Raw genomic sequence first — 20,767 nt, 5'->3', positions numbered from 1 at the left:
TTAAACAATGTGCTTCTGAACTTGAAAACTTTTGCTTCAGACTTACAGTCTGCAGAAAACAGCTCATACCTTGGCCTGAAAACCCAGCAAAACCACTGCAACTAAATCTTGCTAAGCCAACGACTTATACTGGAAATCATTGCTCCGAACTTCAATTGCTATTTGCCTCTATAGTCAGCTCTACCACCTATGATCCAGATAAGAGTCAGGCTGAGCAATGGATCAGTGAAACAGCATTATCTAACACCGTTTGACATAAAGCCTCTGACTTGACACTCATATGGACTTCATGGAACACTAGAGGTCACCATTCTTTCCTTGCCCGACCGCTGGGTTTACTTTGTTTAACTTCCTTTGATATTTTCTTGCTTCAGGAATCTTGTTTCACTACTAACTGTAACATTGATGGCTATAATATACTCTGTAACCCTGCTAAAAGCTCAAATTGAGGTCGCCCAAGTGGTGGCTTGGCCATAGGTGCTTGTGTCAGCGTTTCATTGGAAGCAGTATGTTTAGGTCATACTCTTCCATATGTAATGACGGCCTTTCTATTCACACCCGCTTCTAAAGAAAGAATATTGCTGATCAATGTTTATGATCCTCTCAATTGCAAGGTTACATCTAAAATACAAAACTTGATAGAAAATATTATTTTAATGTGCGACAGTAACCATCCGGCTGACAAGCTTTTAATTGCAGGAGACTTTACCACTCATGCTCTACACTTAGATACGCACGCAGAGTCAAGTGCGGAAATGAATCAGACCTGTGAAATGTACAGGAGTAGTGGTATTGATCGTGGATGGAAGAGTTTAATTGACGGGAATGACTTGTTTTGCCTTCCCAGAAAGAATCCCGACCACTCAGACTCCAACTTAACTTGGACAAATGGTTGCTCCAAACCGTATCTATAATATGTTGTAGCAAACATAAAAATTAAAGCTGTGACTTATTAAACATAGGCCACAATGATCACAGTGACCATGCCGCACTTTCGTGGACTTCCAGATTGGGGCATTTTCACTCCATCTCTTTTATCACAACTGCAGCTAAAACTAATAATACAGGAAATCGTCTTATGTGGTCACCAAAAATGGCCATAGACATTAGTAACATGATGTTAGGAGCACCAGGAACCGTGGGTTGCTGCGCCTACAGTCTCTGTTATTGAGGTTCACTAGCAGCCAGTTGGCGGAAACTCAAAAAGGCCCGTGCTCGTGGTGCCTATTGTAATTATGAGAAATTGTTTTTTTAGTTTCCACTCGTTCGGTGCGTGTGCTGATATGAAAATAGAGGTATTCAGCTGGATCCGAAGGCAGAGACGCGACCACAACAAGAGGTGCTTACCTCAGCAACTTTAACAAGACAAGGGCGGACTAAGCCCCACATCCACCAGTAACGCAGGCCCAACTGGAAGGACCAGACACCAATGCACCCAGCATAGACCATGGCATACCTATGCCCTGTACTCATCAGCCTTGAAAAAGACCTGTAAGGTCGAAACACGTGTCGGCGCCACTTGATACCCCATCAATTGGACAATTCAATTGAATAAACCCATAAAAATGAAACTAATGATCTTTGTGGACCTCAATTTCTTCATGCTCCAGAGTTGGAAATAATAGAGGATACCGCTATTTTCAAATCAGCACACGTGCCGAACGAGTGGAAACTAAAAACCCAGTTTCTCATTAGTAACATGATGTCAGCAATCAAAGAACACCTTGAACCATGGTGGCCTTACCCGATTGGAATATTAAGCTCCTGGTGAAAAACCTAGCGGAATCTGTTGATGCTCGTAAATTAAACAAAACTAGCATGATAAGGAGAGTTAATCTCTCTAACTTCAATCCTGTTATCCTGCATAGAAAGATACTCTATCGTGGGGACAGGGTGATGATCAGAAAACAATTCAATCTCTCACTTAATGAGAAAGAAAGCAAAACTCACTCCGCTAACAACTTGCTATGAGAATTGGCTGATTCAGCATAAACACTCTTTAAATAACTCAAATTTGTCAACTCTATTTAGAATCCTGAAAGCAAGCAACAGCAAACCGTTCTGGTCTCGCTTTAGGACATTTTTGGCTGGATCAACATCTATAGCACTAAATGCTGTATCTGAATCTCAATGGCCAGCACACATTACACAAACACATGTTGCACCAGACGGTGAGATAAAAACTGATGTGGACAGTTATGCCGCTCGTAATAAGCTTTTTGGTGAGGGTTTTGATGAAAAAGATATAATCATGATAATTAAAAAAAATGAGACCCTCCTGTGCTCCTGCCCCAGATGGAATAGCTAACATCAGTCTTAAAAAAAAACTGTATTCCGGGCTAAATTTCAACTAAAGCTAGATACATTGAGGCCCTGGCCGCATTCCTGACAGCTGGAGGAGGTCTATACTCATAACCGTCCACTAAAAAGGCATAAGACACGATCCCCTTAATTACAGACTTTTAGCAATGCTTGAATCGAGCCAAAAGATATTCTCATCAATACTACTAAAAAGACTTAATGAATGGGCTCAGGAGCAAGGTCTACTAAACCCTTTTCAAACAGGCTTCCGAAAGGGGCATTGCACATTGGATAATATATGTATGATGCAATATCTCATGGCTGAAGCGAGGCGCAGTGCAGAATCCAATCTCTACTGTTCCCTTGTCGACTACAGTACGGCCTTCGACCTTGTATCTCGTGAACTTCTATGGTTAAATCTCTTACGTTGGGGAATAGATTCGCATTTATTGCACTTCCATAAATCACTATACCTGGATACAACAGTCACAGTTCGATTAAACCAGGAGGGGGAGTTGAGCTTGTAGATTGACACTAATTCAGGATTGAAGCAGGGATGTGTTCTTGCCCCCCTGCTTTTTAACCTATTCGTCTCAGACATGGACATGTCGATCATTGAGGCGCAAAACTTTCTGCCCAAAGTTAACAGTGTGTCAGTGTCGTGGCTAGGATATGCCGACGACACTGTCCTCTTTGATCAAACACCTTTGGGCCTTCAACGCTCAATAGATGCCCTTACCCTTTTTGCACAGGAAAACCACATGATGATTAGCACCAAGAAAACCAAAAGCATGTGTCCAGGCGGGTCATTGGCACAGAAAATACTTTTGAATGGAAATTGGGCAAAGATAATATTGAAGTGGTTTACAGATACATATATTTAGGTTTCCCACTAAGGCTCAACCCTACGATCCACTTCTATTAGGGACATTGCAAACACTAAGATTTAGAAAAAATGGCTGATTATTAAACATTATATTACTAACACGGGTGGAAATAACATAGAAGGCTTTCTAATCATCTATAAAACAAGTATTATACCAGCAATATTATACAGCCTTCAGGCTCTTCCCTTTAAATATATAAACTGGCTTGATAAATTTGAGGGAAGAGTACTCCGGTCTGTCATGAACCTACCCAGCTCTATCCCTGTGGAGGCGTTACGGATGGAATTTGACATCTGCTCCTTACCCACCCCCTGGCTCACCCAACGTACCCTCCTGTACCTGAAGCGGTTCTCTCCGCAGAGCAACGCAAACAACCTTGTAAGAATATTGGGCACTCGTGATGCCCATAGGAAAGATAACAGATTCATTTCTGAATTAGAACAATCAGCTAAATAATTATTGATGTACCTGGGCATAGCTCTGGCTCATGCATAGGACTTACCGAATATACAACAGATTTTAAAACAGAAGTCTAGAGTAAAATGGCCGCATTAGCGCTTAAGAAAATATGTAATACATACTCGTCTCTGAGTTTCTCCCTCAACGCTCCTTGCACTTACCTATGCAAGTAATGCGATCAGTCTCTGAAAGGATGTATTCTATATCTGTGTTTTAACCTGCTACCTACCTGGGAATATCATTGTGCTTGGAAACATATCCCCCATGAGTAAGACTTTGCCACTTAGATATAGAAACTGACCGTCATATGTTAACTAAATGTCCCACACTAAAATCTCTCTATGTTAAATGATATGGAAAACCTGTTGCGACTATTGAACTAATGGAATCAGACCAATTCTGGAATGCACTCTACATGGCTGAATCAACTGTTATCACTGCGGCTGCATGTTTTATTTGTAAGGCTGCTAAAATGTTTTGAAATGTATAAATATCCTATACAGTTAGGTGTGGTTGGCAATGTAAATTACTGTTTTGAACAGAATCACATCTAATGCATATTTTAAAATTGGTCCTACTGAATTTTTAGCTGAGTAGTTTGTATACTACTGTTTTTCATTGTTATACTGTTTAAAATATGTGATGTTCTTTATGTAGTGCTTAAGGTTTTTACATTAACCAAATACTCAATAAAGGTGAAAAAAGGAAACAATGTCCACAATCAACACATGTATTAACTAATCTGAGTCTCCTCAACCACAAGCCATACTTTGAGCACTTTGCATCATGTTATGGTCCCTTTGCCCACACAGCACAGGCTCTCGGCATCTACTCCTGGGCACAGAAGGCAAGGGTCTCCTTCTGAATGCCAGTGCCTTAGCATGCACAGTCAGTGCACGCCAGACACACAATCAGTGGAACACAAGATGCTAAGCGGACACTACTGGCACCACAGTGGAGGTGAACACTTTAATAAGCAGGGAGATCCAATTGCACGGTTCATCACATTAAACGGCCGCTCAGTTGAATTGTTCACGGGTTAAACGCTTGGCTCTGCCATGGAACAAGCCTGCATTTTGCAAGGGATCAATTAGCCCTTCCTACTTTCAGTCAATACATTGAGTACCATTAAACCTGGAAATAATAACAGCTGTGATTACAGTGCTTAGAAGCTGTAGGAATCTGGTACTGATATGATCTCCTGCCACCCCATTTCCCCACTTTGCATTTGACTTTCTGGCCTTTCAGTTGGAGACTGAACTGTGACAAACAAATGTGCAACCCTTCGAACTCCTTTTCTACCCACCAAAGTATTCCAAAAACGTACTGTACATACAAAGGTGAAGCCTGTCCTTTCTTTTTAAGGAATGCAGTTGAAATATATATACAGAAATGTGTAGACATATAGAGAACTCGTTGTTAGAGGCAAACACATTTGCCTTCTTGTAGTGACACATGAGTACATCGTGGCTGTGCGCTCAACGGGAGAGCGTGCAGGGCGGGGAAGGCGCGCGGCGGGTGAGAGACGAGAGGGAGGAGCTTCTTGTAGTGACACATAAGTGCATCGTGGCTGTGCGCTCAACGGGAGAGCGTGCAGGGCGGGGAAGGCGCGCGGCGGGTGAGAGACAAGAGGGAGGAGCTTTTTGTAGTGACACATGAGTGCATCGTGGCTGTGCGCTCAACGGGAGAACGTGCAGGGCGAGGAAGGCGCGCAGGGGCCGAGAGACGAGAGGGAGGAGCGAGAGAGGGATTCATGGCACCTTGGACTCTGCAAATGGCGACGAGGAACGGGATCTGCAAGACAAAAAACAAAACAAGAAATAAATAAAAGAAAGTAGATTGAGCGTGTGAAGCAGCAAACTGAGTTAAATAAAGCAAGCACAGAGAGAAAATGGCTCAAGATGATGTGGCTACTCCACCAGTCTTCTGATAATAAAGCCCAGGTAGGCCAGTATGCATGACAACAATTGCTACAATATTTTAATGTGAATGGGGAAGCATCACGGCTCCAATAACTGGGTGAGAAAAAGAAAGCAGACATACTAACAAATGCTATCGGGATAGAGGGCCAGTGCATGTTCCAAACGCTCCAAGGAGAAAAAGAAAATTAGGGATCTAATATTGAGTGAATTGAATTGATTATTTATATAGAGCTTATACACAATGGGCCTCAACTTACAAGTTTGCCAGTCTGGTAACTATGGTACCGGTAAGCTTGCCGGTTCCGTAGTTACCCGACCAGCAAACTATGAGTTCTGCTCGCAGGTGCCTTTTTCGTTTGCCAGGTCTGACCTGGCGGACGGACCGGCACCCGCGAGCAGAGCATGTCGGATGCACCGGCACCATTCTCAATGGTGCCGGTGCATCCGGCCTCCCCATTCCCATTGAGCCCTATGGCTACCGCCAAACTTGTAATGAGGCATAATGTGTTTCAAAGCGCTTCAAGGCAGGGAGGGAACAAGTCCTTGATACATTCAGAGTGTGAAAATAACTATCATAATCAGCTTGGCGACATTTCAGGTAGTACAAGTGCTTTTGACAATGATAGTTAAGGAGAATGAGAACAGACAAGCGGCTACATTACTATACCTGAAGACAATTGAGGTAGTGCTGGAATTTGACAAAAGGTGGGGGTGGGGGGGTTGGAGTAAAGGAGAAGGAGAAGAACAAAACAAGCGACTATCATACTAGGCCTGACAACATTTCAGATAGTGCTAGGGGTGTGGGGGGGGGGGAGGGTGCGGAGGAGAATAGTAAGGGAAGGGGGAGGAGACAAACATTTGATGCTATTATCAGGGACAATTGTGATAGAGTGTTTACATAGAAAAAAGTAAGGAGGGAGAAAGGGAGAAGGAAGGGGAGGAAAGAGCAGAGAATAAAACTGTGAAAAAGAGCAGAGAAGCAGACGGGAGAGCGAATACAGTGGCAGAAGTCAGTAAAATACATAATGTGCCGGCACCATTCATACCGGGCCGCCACATTAGGAGTTTGGTCGCAGGTGGCGGTATGCACGTCTGGTCTGGCCAGACGTGCATACCGGCACCAGCAAGCAGACCAGGATGCTAACAACGGACCCATCATTAACAGGTCCGTTGTTAGCATCCTCCCCATTCCCATTGAGCCCTATGGGGGCTCAAATGGGAATGGGGATGTACCGGGTCCGGGTCCCAAGAATGGGAATTACCGGGAATTACCGGGGCCGCAAAAGTTGGAATGGCCCGGTAATTCCCTTTTTTCGGGACCCGGACACGAGTTTGGAGGTAGCCATGCCAGTAATGACCGCAGGGCTACCTCCAAACTCGTAATGAGGCCCAATGGGCTTCATTACAAGTTTGCCGGTCTGGAATTAACAGTGCCAGTAGAACCGTACCGGCACAGTTTTCCAGACCGGCAAACTCGAGTTCTGCGGGCGGGTGCTGTCCCGCCCGCCAGGTCTGACCTGGCAGGCGGATCGGCACCCGCCCGCAGAGATGCACGGAAACACCATTATGACATGGTGCCAGTGTTTCCGCTGTCCCCATTCCCGTGGAGTTCTATGGGACTCCACGGGAATGGGGATTTACAGAATTGCCAGGGCTGTAATGTCCCAGTAATTCCAGCAAGTCCGGCGCCAGTAATTCACTACGGGTCCGGCGGCAGCCTGCCGGTTTTACCCGCACGGCTACCACTGGACTTGTAATGAGCCCCAATAGTTCCACAAAGTCAAATCCAAGTGAAGGCAACAGGTCGGGGATGGTGAAACCATAGTGAATCAAGAAAACTCCAACGGTAGTTATGGAGAAAAGCGGGGTGGAAGAAGGGAGAAGGGGAAGGCAGGAAAGAAGAGATCAGGAAAAGCAGGAAGGGAGGAAGCAGGATGAGGGGAAGAGAGAAAGGGGGGTAGGGAAGGCACAGAGGACATCACAGGGGACCAGGGAGGGGGAGGAGGACACAGAGGACATCACAGGGGACCGGGAAGGGGGCACAGAGAACATCATAGGGGACCAGGGGGTGGTGGGGGCACAGAGGACATCCCAGGGGACCAAAGAGGTGGCAGCATTCTGGTAGCAGACAGGGGCCTTAGGAAGTGTGCCTTTGGATGAGGGGTCGGTTAAAGCCTGCCGGTCCCCGATAGGATGCTATCAGTTGTGATGTGGCCAGTGGATGGGCACCTAAGGCAGGCACAACAAAGTTGAAAAATGTGCGGCAGCCATATGAAGAAGCACAAAAGATTGAGAACAGAGGGAACAAACTAAGTGACAGGCTACATTACTATGGGCCTCATCATGAGTTGAGCAGAGCAGTAACATGCAGCGGTAACACTATTACCGCCTCATTTACCGCTCTGCCCAATCTCAAGATGTTTTACGTCCTTCTTTTTGGACTCAATGGGTGCTATCAGAGTTAGAAACTGATTGTCACTTAAGAGATATTCTAGACATATGCTGAGAGACTCACTAGTACTGGGATGCAGGCGTTTGAAGACATAGGAAAAAAGTCTGTAATGCAAAACACCTGCATACTGAATATAGAATACAAAAGAGCATGCTTCACAAACAAAAGGATCAAAAGCAGAATCAGGAGAAAGAAGTCATGCAAGTGAACGAGGTTGCCAGTCATTTGGTCGAAAACAATTGGTCGACTGGACAACTGGTCGAATCAATTTGGTCGAAAACCAAATGGTCGAATTTTTTATTTTCTTTATTTTTACCCCTTTTTTGGGTTTTTTTGGGGGGTATCCCCCCACCCCAACCCTCTTTTTTTTCTTTTTTTTATTTTTCTACACGAAAACCCACAAAACACATATATAAATAAAAAATAAAAAATTCGACCATTTGATTTTCGACCAAATGACGTCGACCAAATTGCAGTCGACCAGTTTGTAGTCGACCAAATGACTGGACAGCAGTGAACGAAGCCTAATGGAAAACAAATAGACCATTAAGGGCGGAGACCACCCGCTCAAAAGAAAAGGAAAAAAAAAAGAAAAACCATACTATGATGTACAATTAGGATGTACAATTAGGAGAAAAGCCAAGACGAATGATGGTTGCCTCAGTGTCAGATCCCACGATCGTATCAGAGAAACAGTGCAAACAAAAGTGGAAGAAAGAAGTACAGCAACTGAAGAGATCCAAATCTAAACCAAGAGCCTGTGGAAGTACCAGGATACTTCAAGACAGATATACAATTCAAAGACAAGAGATCGAGGGGAAGAGTGTCTGTCATTAATATACGCGTGCACTACCAATCTGACCACATCAAGCAAAACTAGATGTATAATTGGATACAAACGCCACGGAACCAGTCATGGCAGTATCAGGTACAAGGAAACAAGGTATAGTTGAGAAGTATGCTGAAGTATTTGAAAGCACAATAGGGACACTCAAATGGTACATGCACAGAATCAAACTAAGAGTCAGAGCAGTACCAGTTACATCTCCAATCGTCGTAGTGGTGTAGCTGCAAGCTCGGTCGCAAGGCTCTCAGGCTCTCGGTCGCAATTCTCTCTGTAGCGGCTCTCGGCAGCGGCAGCAGCGAGGCTTGCAGCAAGGACTACAGCTGTTATCATGCTTTGAGTCCTTCAGCCCGCCAGCCACTAGTTCCATGCCTGCACTCTCCTCGACGGCGACAACGGCATCATTCGGTGGCAGCTCACCTTAGCACTATTCCAATCCACACAGGTAAGCACTTGCTCCCGGAGCACACCCCAAGTGCGTTTTACCTTGTGTTCTTTTCAAGCACCCTAAAACCTCTATTTGGGCAGGTCAGTTACGAGATCACAAACACTGCAAATAATGTCCAATTGGGACAAGGGCACAGATTTCTTTCCCGTACCTGATACTAGCTATAGCCCTAAGGTGGAGACTGCTGTTACTCAGTCTGATACAGAGACTGCTGATAATCAGCCTGACACCTCAAGCAAAACTGAATTCTCCTTTCAGTCACCATCTTGGGTTTCCCACAGGAGTGGTAGCCGTATATCTGAAGTGCTGGCCTTAAGTGCTAAAACAAGACAAAAACTTCAGAATGAGCATCCTTTGCTCATGAATCAGCTACGTATTAATAAAAATCCTAAGAGTGACGCCAGCGTTGCCTGGTCCAGTTCCTCCCTATCTATGACACCAGATCATCATGATACCCTTGGAGGTGGTACCCAGTTCCTGTTAGCACAGCCTTTAAAAAAAGGGGAGCAGTCAGAAGAAATGCGTAGGGATTTAGCTGCTTGCTCGAACTTTGAGGAATTCCAGTCCTGGCTGGTCTCTGTTGGACCTAGAATGCCGTTATTTCTATCTAACGCACAGAAGCCCAGTCAGCCCAGCCTGCTTGATTATAAAGTACTGGAAAAGTCATCCCAAATTACCTCCCGACCGATTGGGGTTCATCAGGGCTGCCAAATAGTCCCTACTGAATCCTCCGATGTAGGCTTGTCCATGCAAGCAAATGTAGCCTCTTCTATTTCTTGCCCAGGGGGTGTAATTTCTTTGGAGGGTACTGCACCTCCTACTAAGCCTGCTTTACCATCGGTCCCTCCAGCTTCTAAGGACTTTAGATATATAATAGCAATGATGGTCAAAATTACAGACTCTAATGTAAGGAGCTTTGTGTTGGACTCCAGAAACATCATTCTAACTAATGTTGATAAACCGAAACAATTTGAATATTGAGAGGCGCTGAAAAACAAAATTCTAGCATGGTGTAACCAAAACCTGGGTCAGAACTCAGGACATGAAAGTCCTCCGTTGGCTGCAGATTGAAAATTGGTGTTCAGTGGACAATACAGACTGTATAGTCATAGGATGTGGATTCATTAGTTTGCCTTTGTTCTTGAACAGAATTATACATTCACAGGCTATGGCCTCGCTCCCTAAATTTAGGATTGTGTTGAACTGATCCCCTCACTCCTTTGCCATATTTTTCCTGTTTTTACTTTTCATTGGTTATCTTGTGTATGTTTCTTTTTGACTGTTGTTGTTCTGTTTTTGGCTTTATGATTACTGTATTTGTCTGTTTAGTCAGCGCCCTTAAGCCTCAGGGTCCGTAGCGCGTGGTATAAATCATATCAAATCAAATCACAGCTAGAGAAGAAATGCAAGGGATGTTGAAGAAGCTGTTCGAAAAGCGGAACATAATTGAAGCAGTGGAGGCAACAGACTGGCTCAGCCCCATAGTAATAACCAAAAGAAATGGGTCCGACAAACACAGAATGTGCATAAACCTTAGATCCTTGATTCAAGAGGTAGTGAGCGACAATTTTCCATTACCAAATATAATAGAGATGATACAATCACTACAAGGAGATGCAATATTTTCTGAATTTGACATAGCAGGTGCATACCACCAGGTTAAACTACATCCAAAGTCGAAACAGTTGACAGCATTTGTGATGCCTTATGGCAAGTACCAATACAAGCACATGCCATTCGAATTGTGTTCAGCAGCATCGATATTCCAAAGGATCATGAAAGAAACACTCTAAGGTATTGAAAATGTCAAGTTCTTCCAAGATGAATTATTGATCCACAGGACCGCTAGAGAAGAGCATGATGCAGCCCTGGAGAAAATACTCAATAGGCTGAAAGAAAAAGGAATTATACTAAAAAAGGGAAAGTGTGAACTTAGACTTTCCGGGGTACACAGTCTCAGCAGCAGGGATGGAAGCCCAAGAGAGCTTAGTGCAAGCAATTGCACCGCAAACCAAGCAGCAGTTGTAGTCCCTCATGGGGAAGGCAGAATATTAAACTAAGTTTGTGAGAGGCTTTTCCAACAAGATGGAGGATCTGAGAAAATTGTTGCGAAAAGTGGAGAAATAGGAGTGAATGGTACAGTGCAAGACAGTATTCAAGGAGATGTAAAAAGATATAACAGAAGCCATCAGCCTTAAGCCATTTAACACAAAGAATGATACTATCATAGCAGTAGATGCAAGCGCATATTGAATAGGGGCAGCACTGACGCAAACAGTGTCGCACTGGGGTATAAAATCCACCCAGACACCAATGAAAGAGTGGTGCCCATTGAAAGTGGACACATAATTCATTACTGTCAAGAACAGATCCAATCATACATAGAATCTAACTCCATACTAGGCAAAAGACAATCTGGCTTCCGTTTCGGGCATGGAACAGAATCCGCCTTATTAGATCTAAAAAATCAAATCTCACAGATCATGGACTAAGGCAAACCTGCCTTGCTCCTCCTCCTCGATCTATCAGCTGCTTTTGACCTGGTAGATCACCAAACACTCACCACCCACCTCACCCATGCAGCCCATTTCTCTAATCAAGCAGCATCCTGGATCACTTCCTTCCTTAAAGGAAGAGCCATGAAGGTCTACTCCGACACAGCTAACGCAGATCCTACCACTATAAACTGTGGTGTCCCCCAAGGATCTTGTACAGCCCCCACCCTCTATAACCTCTTCACAAAACCCCTCTTCGACCTACTTGAATCCATGGGTTTTGCATATACAAACTATGCAGACGACACTCAAGTACTTTTACCCTTATCTGGACTCTACCACCAAGACGCCACGGCCCTTCACAACATCTATGCCACTATCCAAGCTTGGATGGCAATCAATGGCCTCTGTCCTAACGGGGAGAACACTGAAATTCTCATCCTGGGCCGGACAAACACATTATCGAAACTAAGCCCCCTATACAACAACTTCAACATAGACAACTCAACCATCTCCGTATCATCCTCTGTCAAGACTCTAGGTGTTCACATTAATGCAAATCTATCGATGAACAAACAAGTCAGCACCATAGCCTCTGCATCAGCGTTCAGCACCAAACTCATCAATGCCATTAAACCCTATTTATCCAGCCCCAACCGGTTGGCCATAGCTAGAGCAACTATAGGAGCCAAACTCGATTATTGCAACGCCCTTCTAGCTAGTACCTCCGCCAAAAACATTCACAGACTGCAAACCACACAAAACAATGCCTTCAGAGCCGCCATGAGCATCCCTAGAAGAGACCATATATCCCACGCCAGACGTGAAGCCCGGTGGCTCCAGGTCAAAGACTGTATTACTCTGAAAATCCTCACCATCACTCACAGGTGCATCAACAAAACCGCTCCAGCATACCTATATGAAGCAATATCAAGGACCACATCCACTCGCCCCACCAGCAGCGGGAGGTCTAGGCTTCTCCTATATTGCACCGAAACTCTGGAACTCACTCCCTGCCACCCTTAGAGCTGAAACTTCCATCTCTGTCTTCAGCAACAATCTCAAGGCCACTCTCCTCAACTAGCAAGTGGAGGACTACCTCCTCCACTTCTGCCATGTATATTGTAATGTAACACAGATGTAATATAACTATATTGTAACCTGTATATATACTGCTAATGACTATGTAACTAAGTAACTAAGCTTTGTACTGTAACAAGTGCCACAATGTCCTTGGGCTGTTGTGCGCTATATAAATACGAATAAACAAAACAAAACAAACAGACTGAGTACTATCTAAGGGTCTGTTTCTGATAAAAATGTGTTGCAAATAATGCAATTGAAAACATATTTTCTTAGTAATATTGGTTGCAACTAGTTAGTAACCTTTGAAACTGGCCCACTCTGGACAAAAACGTGGTCCATTATGTAAAACAAATACTGGATAACCAGCATGATTGGTTGACACTTCGGGCATTTCCCTATAGGCCAGTCCTAGCCTGAACGCAACATGCACAAAAGGAAACCTACACAGTAGCATTTGCATTTAAAGCGCTAACAAGTACGGAACAGCACTACTCAGTGACAGAGAAGGAAATGCTGGCATGCACCTGGGTGGTAAATCATTTCAGGACATACCTATGGGAAAGAAGGCTCAAGTTATGGATGAACCATAAGCCCCTAGTAAACATATTAGGACCTATAAATACAGTGAATCAGACTCCAAGGTTGACAAGACTGGCATCAGAAATGGAGGAATATCATTCCCAGATCAGACATATACCTGGATGGGAGAATCGACAAGCTGTTTGTCTATTAACCGAGGAATTTTGCTACATGCGACTCCAGCTCAGTGATATTTGGCCTTAGTTGCCCGTGTGGGGTTTTCTATGTAGGCCAAACATCAAGGAAAGTAAAAGAGAGGTAGAATGAATACAAAAGCAACATAAGTATAAAGAATGCACGCTCGACAGTAACAAGACATGTTTCTGAACGCAGGCACACCGTAGCACAATTTAAACTCATCATGCTAGATGTAGTTCACAGACCACATAGAGGAGGTGACCAAGGCAAGAAACTAGATCAAAGGGAACTCTACTGGATAGAAAAGTTGCACAGTCTGACCCCGAATGGTATGAATTAAGACTTTTACTTGGGCGTTTTTATCTTTAAAAACAATTTACTCATTAGGGACACAGAAGAGATGCAACTCCGACAGGATACTGAACAGAATGTAAGAGCTAAGTTACCCTTATGATGAATGATACAATGCTTAGAGTGTAAGCATGGTATCCACCCTGAATCATTCGCCTGGAGAAGTCTTTTATTGATGTAGCTCTGACCTGTGTGAACACACTTAATGTATAAGAACCACTTATGAAACAATTCAATACCAATTTTTGAGACAATGGTGCTTCACCCACATTACAGGTACCTCAGTGTCCTGTCACCAGGATAGAGGATTGAGACGTTCCTCCGCACAATAGACATATTCATCTAGTTAATATCCAATTTGAAAATACTTCAACGTCACAGAGCACTAACTCGGATTAGCCACCATATACCCTGAAGGAGAAATCAGTGCAGATTGTTGATTAACAACCCTAACACAACATTCATAGGAGGACTCCTCCATACTGAGTGTTCATTTTGGGATTACACCACATCAACATCAATGGATGTTATTGGATTTTTAAGTTTTAAGCACAATATCTATATCGGATAACAGCACTTAGCTCCAAATGATTTCTAGGGTACATAACCATTCAATTTAAATGACTCATTCGAGAAATTCCACAAATGAGATACATGTTATGCAATATGCATCAGTTGCCCTAAATATAAGAATATGCAAGGGATTATTATGTTCGCGGTGGAGGCCGCTCAACGTCACTCGCTGTGTTTACATATGATGTCAGCACGCTGCCGCGTAATCATGATGGGTCATAAATAGCTGCCATTTTGAATTTGCCCGCAGTAATTCTCAGATGGCCAGATCAATTCGACTTTGACTTGGAGTGAACAAAGTATGTTAACAATAATCGTTTCCTTGCGACATCAGTGACTTTGGACCAATTTGATCCAAGCACTAAGCTGCCCCCTCACAATGTATTTCTCTGTAGGTTCTTATGAGCCATTATTCGAGTGACGAAAACCAGGAGTGTTGCTAGGTCTGGAAAAGATCTGGGGCTATGCTAATTTTGGGACTGTCGGGATTAGGGGCTAGCTAGCCTTTTTGGTTGTAACCCCTGAGCTTCTATCCAGGGATACAACCAAAAGACCCGTGGCTATACCCCCCTTAACCCCCTCTAGCAATGCCTTTGATGAAAACTGAGGAGACTAACCAAACATTCTGAATGTCCCTGTTTGAAGTAGACACATATATTGGTTCATTACCCCACGGATATGTACCCAATTAGATTCTTAGGTGAAGGTAGGACCTTCTTGACCTTTTCTACCTTTTTTACCTTTTTTACTTGGCATGCTAAAGTATTTACACAAGATATACAGCACATGCCTTTTTAGCAAACCGGAGAGGGTAGATTCAGGCCAAATGATCTATTGATCTACACAGGTTGATTTTAATCAGACTCCATATGAGCTATATCAAGGAGATCCTGTGAAAGAATGATAGACGGAACATTCAGCTTCTTAGCTTCTGACAACTCTGTCTGAAGGTAAGATGACATCCATTGTAATACCCTACATAAATATTGAACACATAGTACCGGGACATAATAAACACCAGTGATTATTGGTTCATTTATTAGGCTGGATAGTCTTGCCTGGAAAGTCGGCACGTTCTAGTATCTCGGAATAGAGGCCAATATGTTGGACTGTATAAATCTGAACTACTTTTTTTCCATCACAAAAAACAGGCAGTGAAGTATATATCTATGATAAGTGTAACTCACAAAGTGGCTGTCAAAAAAACACACACATAAAGACTGTCCCTGTTCAGAAGCACACCCTGACCCCCTGCCAGGGCACGCTCTCCCTAGAAAGACTGGTGGTGTACCACCTATCTAATAGGGATAGCAAGAGATCTTTCCCTCATCTAGAGATCACATTGAACTTGATCACAAACAATTAAAAATCACCAGTACTGGTATTGGTAGAGAATGTTAGCATTAGATCATATCTCTTTTGTGTTATTTCGTATTGGAGGTTACTTCTTGTAGGAATTTCTCTATAATGTTTAATCACCAATTAAGTCGAGACCTCCTCAACAACAGACCTAGTACTGGATCGTTAAAACAGCAAACCCCCACAAAAAAAAGTTGCAGCCTCTAATAGCATTGAACCCTACTAAAGCTACCTTTTGTTCTAGCGTGTTCACTTTGACTGATTGGAACATCATCATGGTCATGAGAGAGCTCATGAACCTATGGTCGACCGGTTTCGATGACCACTCCAATTAGGGTCATCTTCTTCAGGACCAGGTGGTTTATCTTGGGTGACATTCCGTGAAACGTCTGCAATGGCGGATCAGGTGGTGTCTCCGTCCTCTAGGGAGAGAAGAGAAAGGTGGAAAACTGAGGTAAATTCTCAGTTACTTAACACTTTTCATGTGTCAGACTGTTTTAAGAGCAGTCTCTGTGTTTATTTATTCCTTGCCCATGAATTTTTAGCACTATCCATGGACTAGGGCTTTCTTAATGCCCAGCAGTAGATCAGAATCCGGATTGGGAGGGGAAACTGGGTGTGAGGTGAGAGGTAGACCCAGAGAGCCCCAAAAATATTCTATATTGGCAGAGGGGCCACCCCGTTGGTGTCTGGTGGTGGTGACACACACACTGTTACTGTCATACCAAGCCATCTACCAGTGCTCTGTAAGTGGATGTGGCTCTGGGTGGTGGCTATCGTGTGCCAGGCGTTACAGGCAATTAGTTATCATAGTTTCACGTTCTGTCTATGCAGAGATACAGAAAACTGCAATGAAGTTGACTCAATACATGTGCCCCATCTTTTCATCAAACCGCGGTGACTTTTTGGACCCCTTACCTTTAGCGTGCTGCAAAGCTGCAGGTATGCGCATCTAAATATGGCCGGCTATTTTTCTTTCGTATCTGTAATGAAAGGGAAGTGATCAGAAAACAACTCTCTCGGTATTGTCAGATGGTGAATCCCTATCCCTTAACTCTTCTTACCTTTAGAGGTCTGGGGTTTGGTTCTTCTGACGCTGCGTCGTACAATTAATCACTAGCTGGAGCCGACTTGGAGCTCCATATTTGTTACTGCAATCTTTTGATTTGCAATTATGAATCGATTCGTATCTGGCAGATTCTTCCGCAACTGCGAAGCGATAGAGGTACGCTTTCAGTTGATTTATGTTAATCCATTAAATGACACTCAGTTTTCAGACACTGTATATTTCCTTAGTGGCTGATAGAAACAGGCATGTCTCATTTTGTATTTTAGCAATCGAGTACCTGAAAGGGTCCCCAGCAGGTTAATTACCTGTCTGGTAAATCCAAGTCTCGTTCTTTCTTCCTCCTACTTTTTTTCATGCTAAAACCAGCTTAATTGGAAAGTTACATTGAGTTACCTTTATTTTATTTTGTTTTGTTTTTTCATTTTTCATGTACAGGATTTTTTCTATAGAGATTTGTAAAGACCATCCTAAAACACAAGGTACTTCATATAATTTCTTGTGACCTGACTGGTGGGTTTGATGTTTTGGCGCGCCTCCAGTGCGCCTTTAAACCTATTGAATGCAAACTAACCAATTACAGTTTTCTCTCTTTCTTTCTCTCTTCATTGTCTTGTCTTTATTATTTGAACAATATGTTTTTCATGTCGACTTGGTTAAATCTTTTGTTGAATACATTGATGATCAATTGATATTTGTGTTTGAATTGAACTGTCACCTTGCAACGTATGAGACACTGATGAATATATATGAATGCATTTGGACATATGTTTAACCGCCGGTTTGTTTCACCTTGGTTGGTTCCTTGGTTTAATTACTTACAATGTGCATATATATAATTGGTTTGTATAATCAATTTGACCTAATGATCAATTAGCCTCGGATGAAGAGCACGTATGCTCAAAACACGTGTCAGGCTGAACTGCTACAGAATAAATTATATGTGATTTAGCATATAATATTTGAAACATTTGGCGCAGTGTCACTGGATTTGTTCTCATTTTGCTTGTCATACGCACTGTGGGGTCCCTCAAGGTGCGTGCTTATCCCCCTCTTTATTTAACATTTTCTGCCGCCCTCTCTGTGATCTGATGGACAGGTTGGGTGTTCATTTCACAAATGGTGCTGATGACACCCAACTTGTCTTTGAGTTGAGCGGCATATAGACAGAGGATGTGGAACGTGTAAATAAAGTCTATGCAGCGATCCAATATTGGATGGCCAATAATGGGATGTGTTTGAATTCCACCAAAACTGAGCTAATGGCATTTGGCTCTCCCCAGGCCAGATACAATTTGGATAGTCAATGTGTGGGTTTTTGCATTGTAAATCACTGTATCAAAACTGGGGATAAAGTTAAGACATTGGGTGTGACTTTTGAGTGTTCACTTGAACTCAAACATGCACATTGAATATGTCTGTCACAAAGCTCAATATTTTCTTAGGCTGCTTAGGCGAGTCAAACTGTATGTTACAGAGGTTAACGGTGTGATTCTTGTGCATGCTTCGATAATGCTGAGGATCGACTACTGCAACGCCTTGATGATCGGGGATATTAGAAATTGTGTTAGGCATCTTCACGTCCTGCAGAATGATGCAGTACGTTTTGTTAAAGGGAACACCAGATACCAGCCCATTTCCTAACACAGGAGTAAGTTACATCGGCTTTTGGTGGAAGCGCAAATTTGCTATAAAACTATGACTATTGTCCACAAATGTTTGTATGGTAAAGCTCCTGACTATTTGAGAAAATGTGTCAAAGTTCAACATCACTATAGATCTACTAGGGCAAGTGATTCGGGTTGTCTCTCCATTCCTAGGAGTAGAGGAGCTAGGGGTTTGGGCAGACCCTTCACTGTCCGTAGCGCTACTTTTTGGAATCAATGGCCCAAAGAGCTTCATTCAGAAATTGATATATTGAAATTCAGGAAGGGGCTGAAGACAAGACTGTTTGAATATTTGTTTGTGTTGATACTACGCCTGTCTCATCTCTGCTTTCTTCATCCCACCCTTGTTGTTGGGTTCTTTGGCAGCCTGATGCCTGCAGGTTTCGGCGCCTTATAAATGCACAAATAAAATAAGCGCTGGGGGAGCCCAGAGGCAGTGCGAGGGCAACTGGACATGCAGGAGCCTGGGCCCAAGTTCAGAGGGTAGCCAGGTGACCAGTGCGTGGAGCAGTCTGGACATCAGCAGGGGAGAGGAAGAGAGAAAGCGGAAGCGAAAAGGAAGGTCTTGAGTTTCTTCCGTAACCAGAGGTGGTTCTGCTCAAGTTTGAGAGAGGCAGGGTGACTGTTCAAGAGATAGCCCCCAGCCGAAGAGCGAGATCTGCCCCCAACTCTCTGCTTCGAAAAAGCACCTGACCCTCAGAGAGCTGGAAGTGGTTGAGCAGAGAGCTCGAGAAGGGAGATGTTTAGGAAGAGAGAGAGTTGGAGGTAGTGCAGTCCCAGGCTCTAGAAAGCCTTGTGGGCGATGCAAAGGGTCTTGAACTTGATCCTTGCTGCCACAGGCAGCCAGTGAAGAGATTTCAGAGCTGGAAAGATACAACCCCTGGGCTTGAGGCCAAGGACAAGTCTTGCAGTCCTGTTTTGGATAAGCTGTAGAGGTCAGAGAGTGGAGGCAGGCAGATTTAAAAAGAGGCTGTTGCAATAGTCCAGCCTATAGAGGACCAGAGCTCTGGAGACAGTGAGCTTCTGGGGGATAGTAAAGAAAGGAAGAATACCTCTGAGGAGGTGCAGCTGATAGTTTGACTTCTTATAGACATCAGAGATGTGAGGAGAGAAGGAGAGGGTGGAGTCAAAGATGACACCAAGGTTATTTGCCTCAGAGGTAGGAGCAGGATGAGGGCCCAGATTTGGTGGCCAGAGAGAGGAAAGGGGGGAGCTGGTGTTCCAACAAAGAGGATCTCGGTCTTGCTGGCATTAAGGCAGAGATCATTAGTGGCACACCATTCCTGAAATGCGGCCAGACAGTCTGCTATGAGAGATGGGGAAGAGGTGGCTGAGAGGAGCCTGAAAGAGAGCTGGGTGTCATACGCATAACACTGAAAGTTGGAGCACAAAGTAGCGATGCAGTGGGCAAGAGGTGCAAGGTAGTGGTTTAAAAGCCAGGGAGAAAGGTTAGACCCCTGGGGAACACCACAAGAGGATAGAGAGATAGAAGAGAGGAAAGACCCCAGTTGGAACTGAGAGGGTCGTCAGTGAGACAGGAGCTCAGCCAGGCCAGGGCCTGATCATTGATACCCAGGTTATCACAGAGGTGATTGAGCAGGATGGCATGGTTGACCGTATCAAAGGCAGAAGAAAGATCGAGAAGAATGAGGGCAGAAGGAAGGTTGGAGTCAAGGTTAGAAAGCAGGTCTTCACCGGTGTTCAGAAGAGCAGTTTCTGTGCCTCTGGCAGCTCTGAAGCCAGAATGGTGGTCGTGGAGTCAACCAACAGATTCGGTGTGCAGACTAAGCTGGGAGATAGCCAGCTTTTCCAATTGTTTGCCCAGAAAAGGAGTGATGGAGATCGGGCAATAGTTAGCCAGTGAGGAAGGATCGGCAGAGGGCTTCTTTTGAAGGGGGTGCACAAGGGAGTGCTTAAGGGGGAGGGTAAGGTTCCAGTGGCAAAGGAGTGATTGCATAAATCGACAAAGGCTAGACGAAGGGTGTCAATGTGGTCCTTGATGTTGAGGCTTTCATAGATCAGACTTGTCAAGAAACGTTGTCTGCGGTGAGGAAGGGAAAGGAGGAGAAAGGAGAAGGAGAGACGGCCACAAGTGGGCCACGACTGGAGGAGGAGGTTGAGGGGGTAGAGTTTTAGTTAT

General features: G+C 44.0%; 1 protein-coding gene across 1 annotated transcript in view; it reads left to right on the top strand.

Annotated features, from left to right (window-relative positions):
- Positions 1–1,731: 1,731 nt before the first annotated feature.
- Positions 1,732–20,767, top strand: part of LOC138460621 (monocarboxylate transporter 13-like) — a 57,490-nt gene continuing 38,454 nt past the window's right edge. The window contains exon 1 of the mRNA XM_069607209.1: positions 1,732–1,798. Coding sequence (XP_069463310.1) covers positions 1,732–1,798 — 67 coding nt within the window. The remainder of the gene's footprint in view (positions 1,799–20,767) is intronic.

The sequence above is a fragment of the Ambystoma mexicanum genome, chromosome 1p (genome assembly GCF_040938575.1).
Source record: "Ambystoma mexicanum isolate Mex_15411 chromosome 1p, UKY_AmexF1_1, whole genome shotgun sequence".
Classification (NCBI taxonomy): domain Eukaryota; kingdom Metazoa; phylum Chordata; class Amphibia; order Caudata; family Ambystomatidae; genus Ambystoma; species Ambystoma mexicanum.
This window is presented reverse-complemented; position numbering and strand designations above follow the sequence as displayed.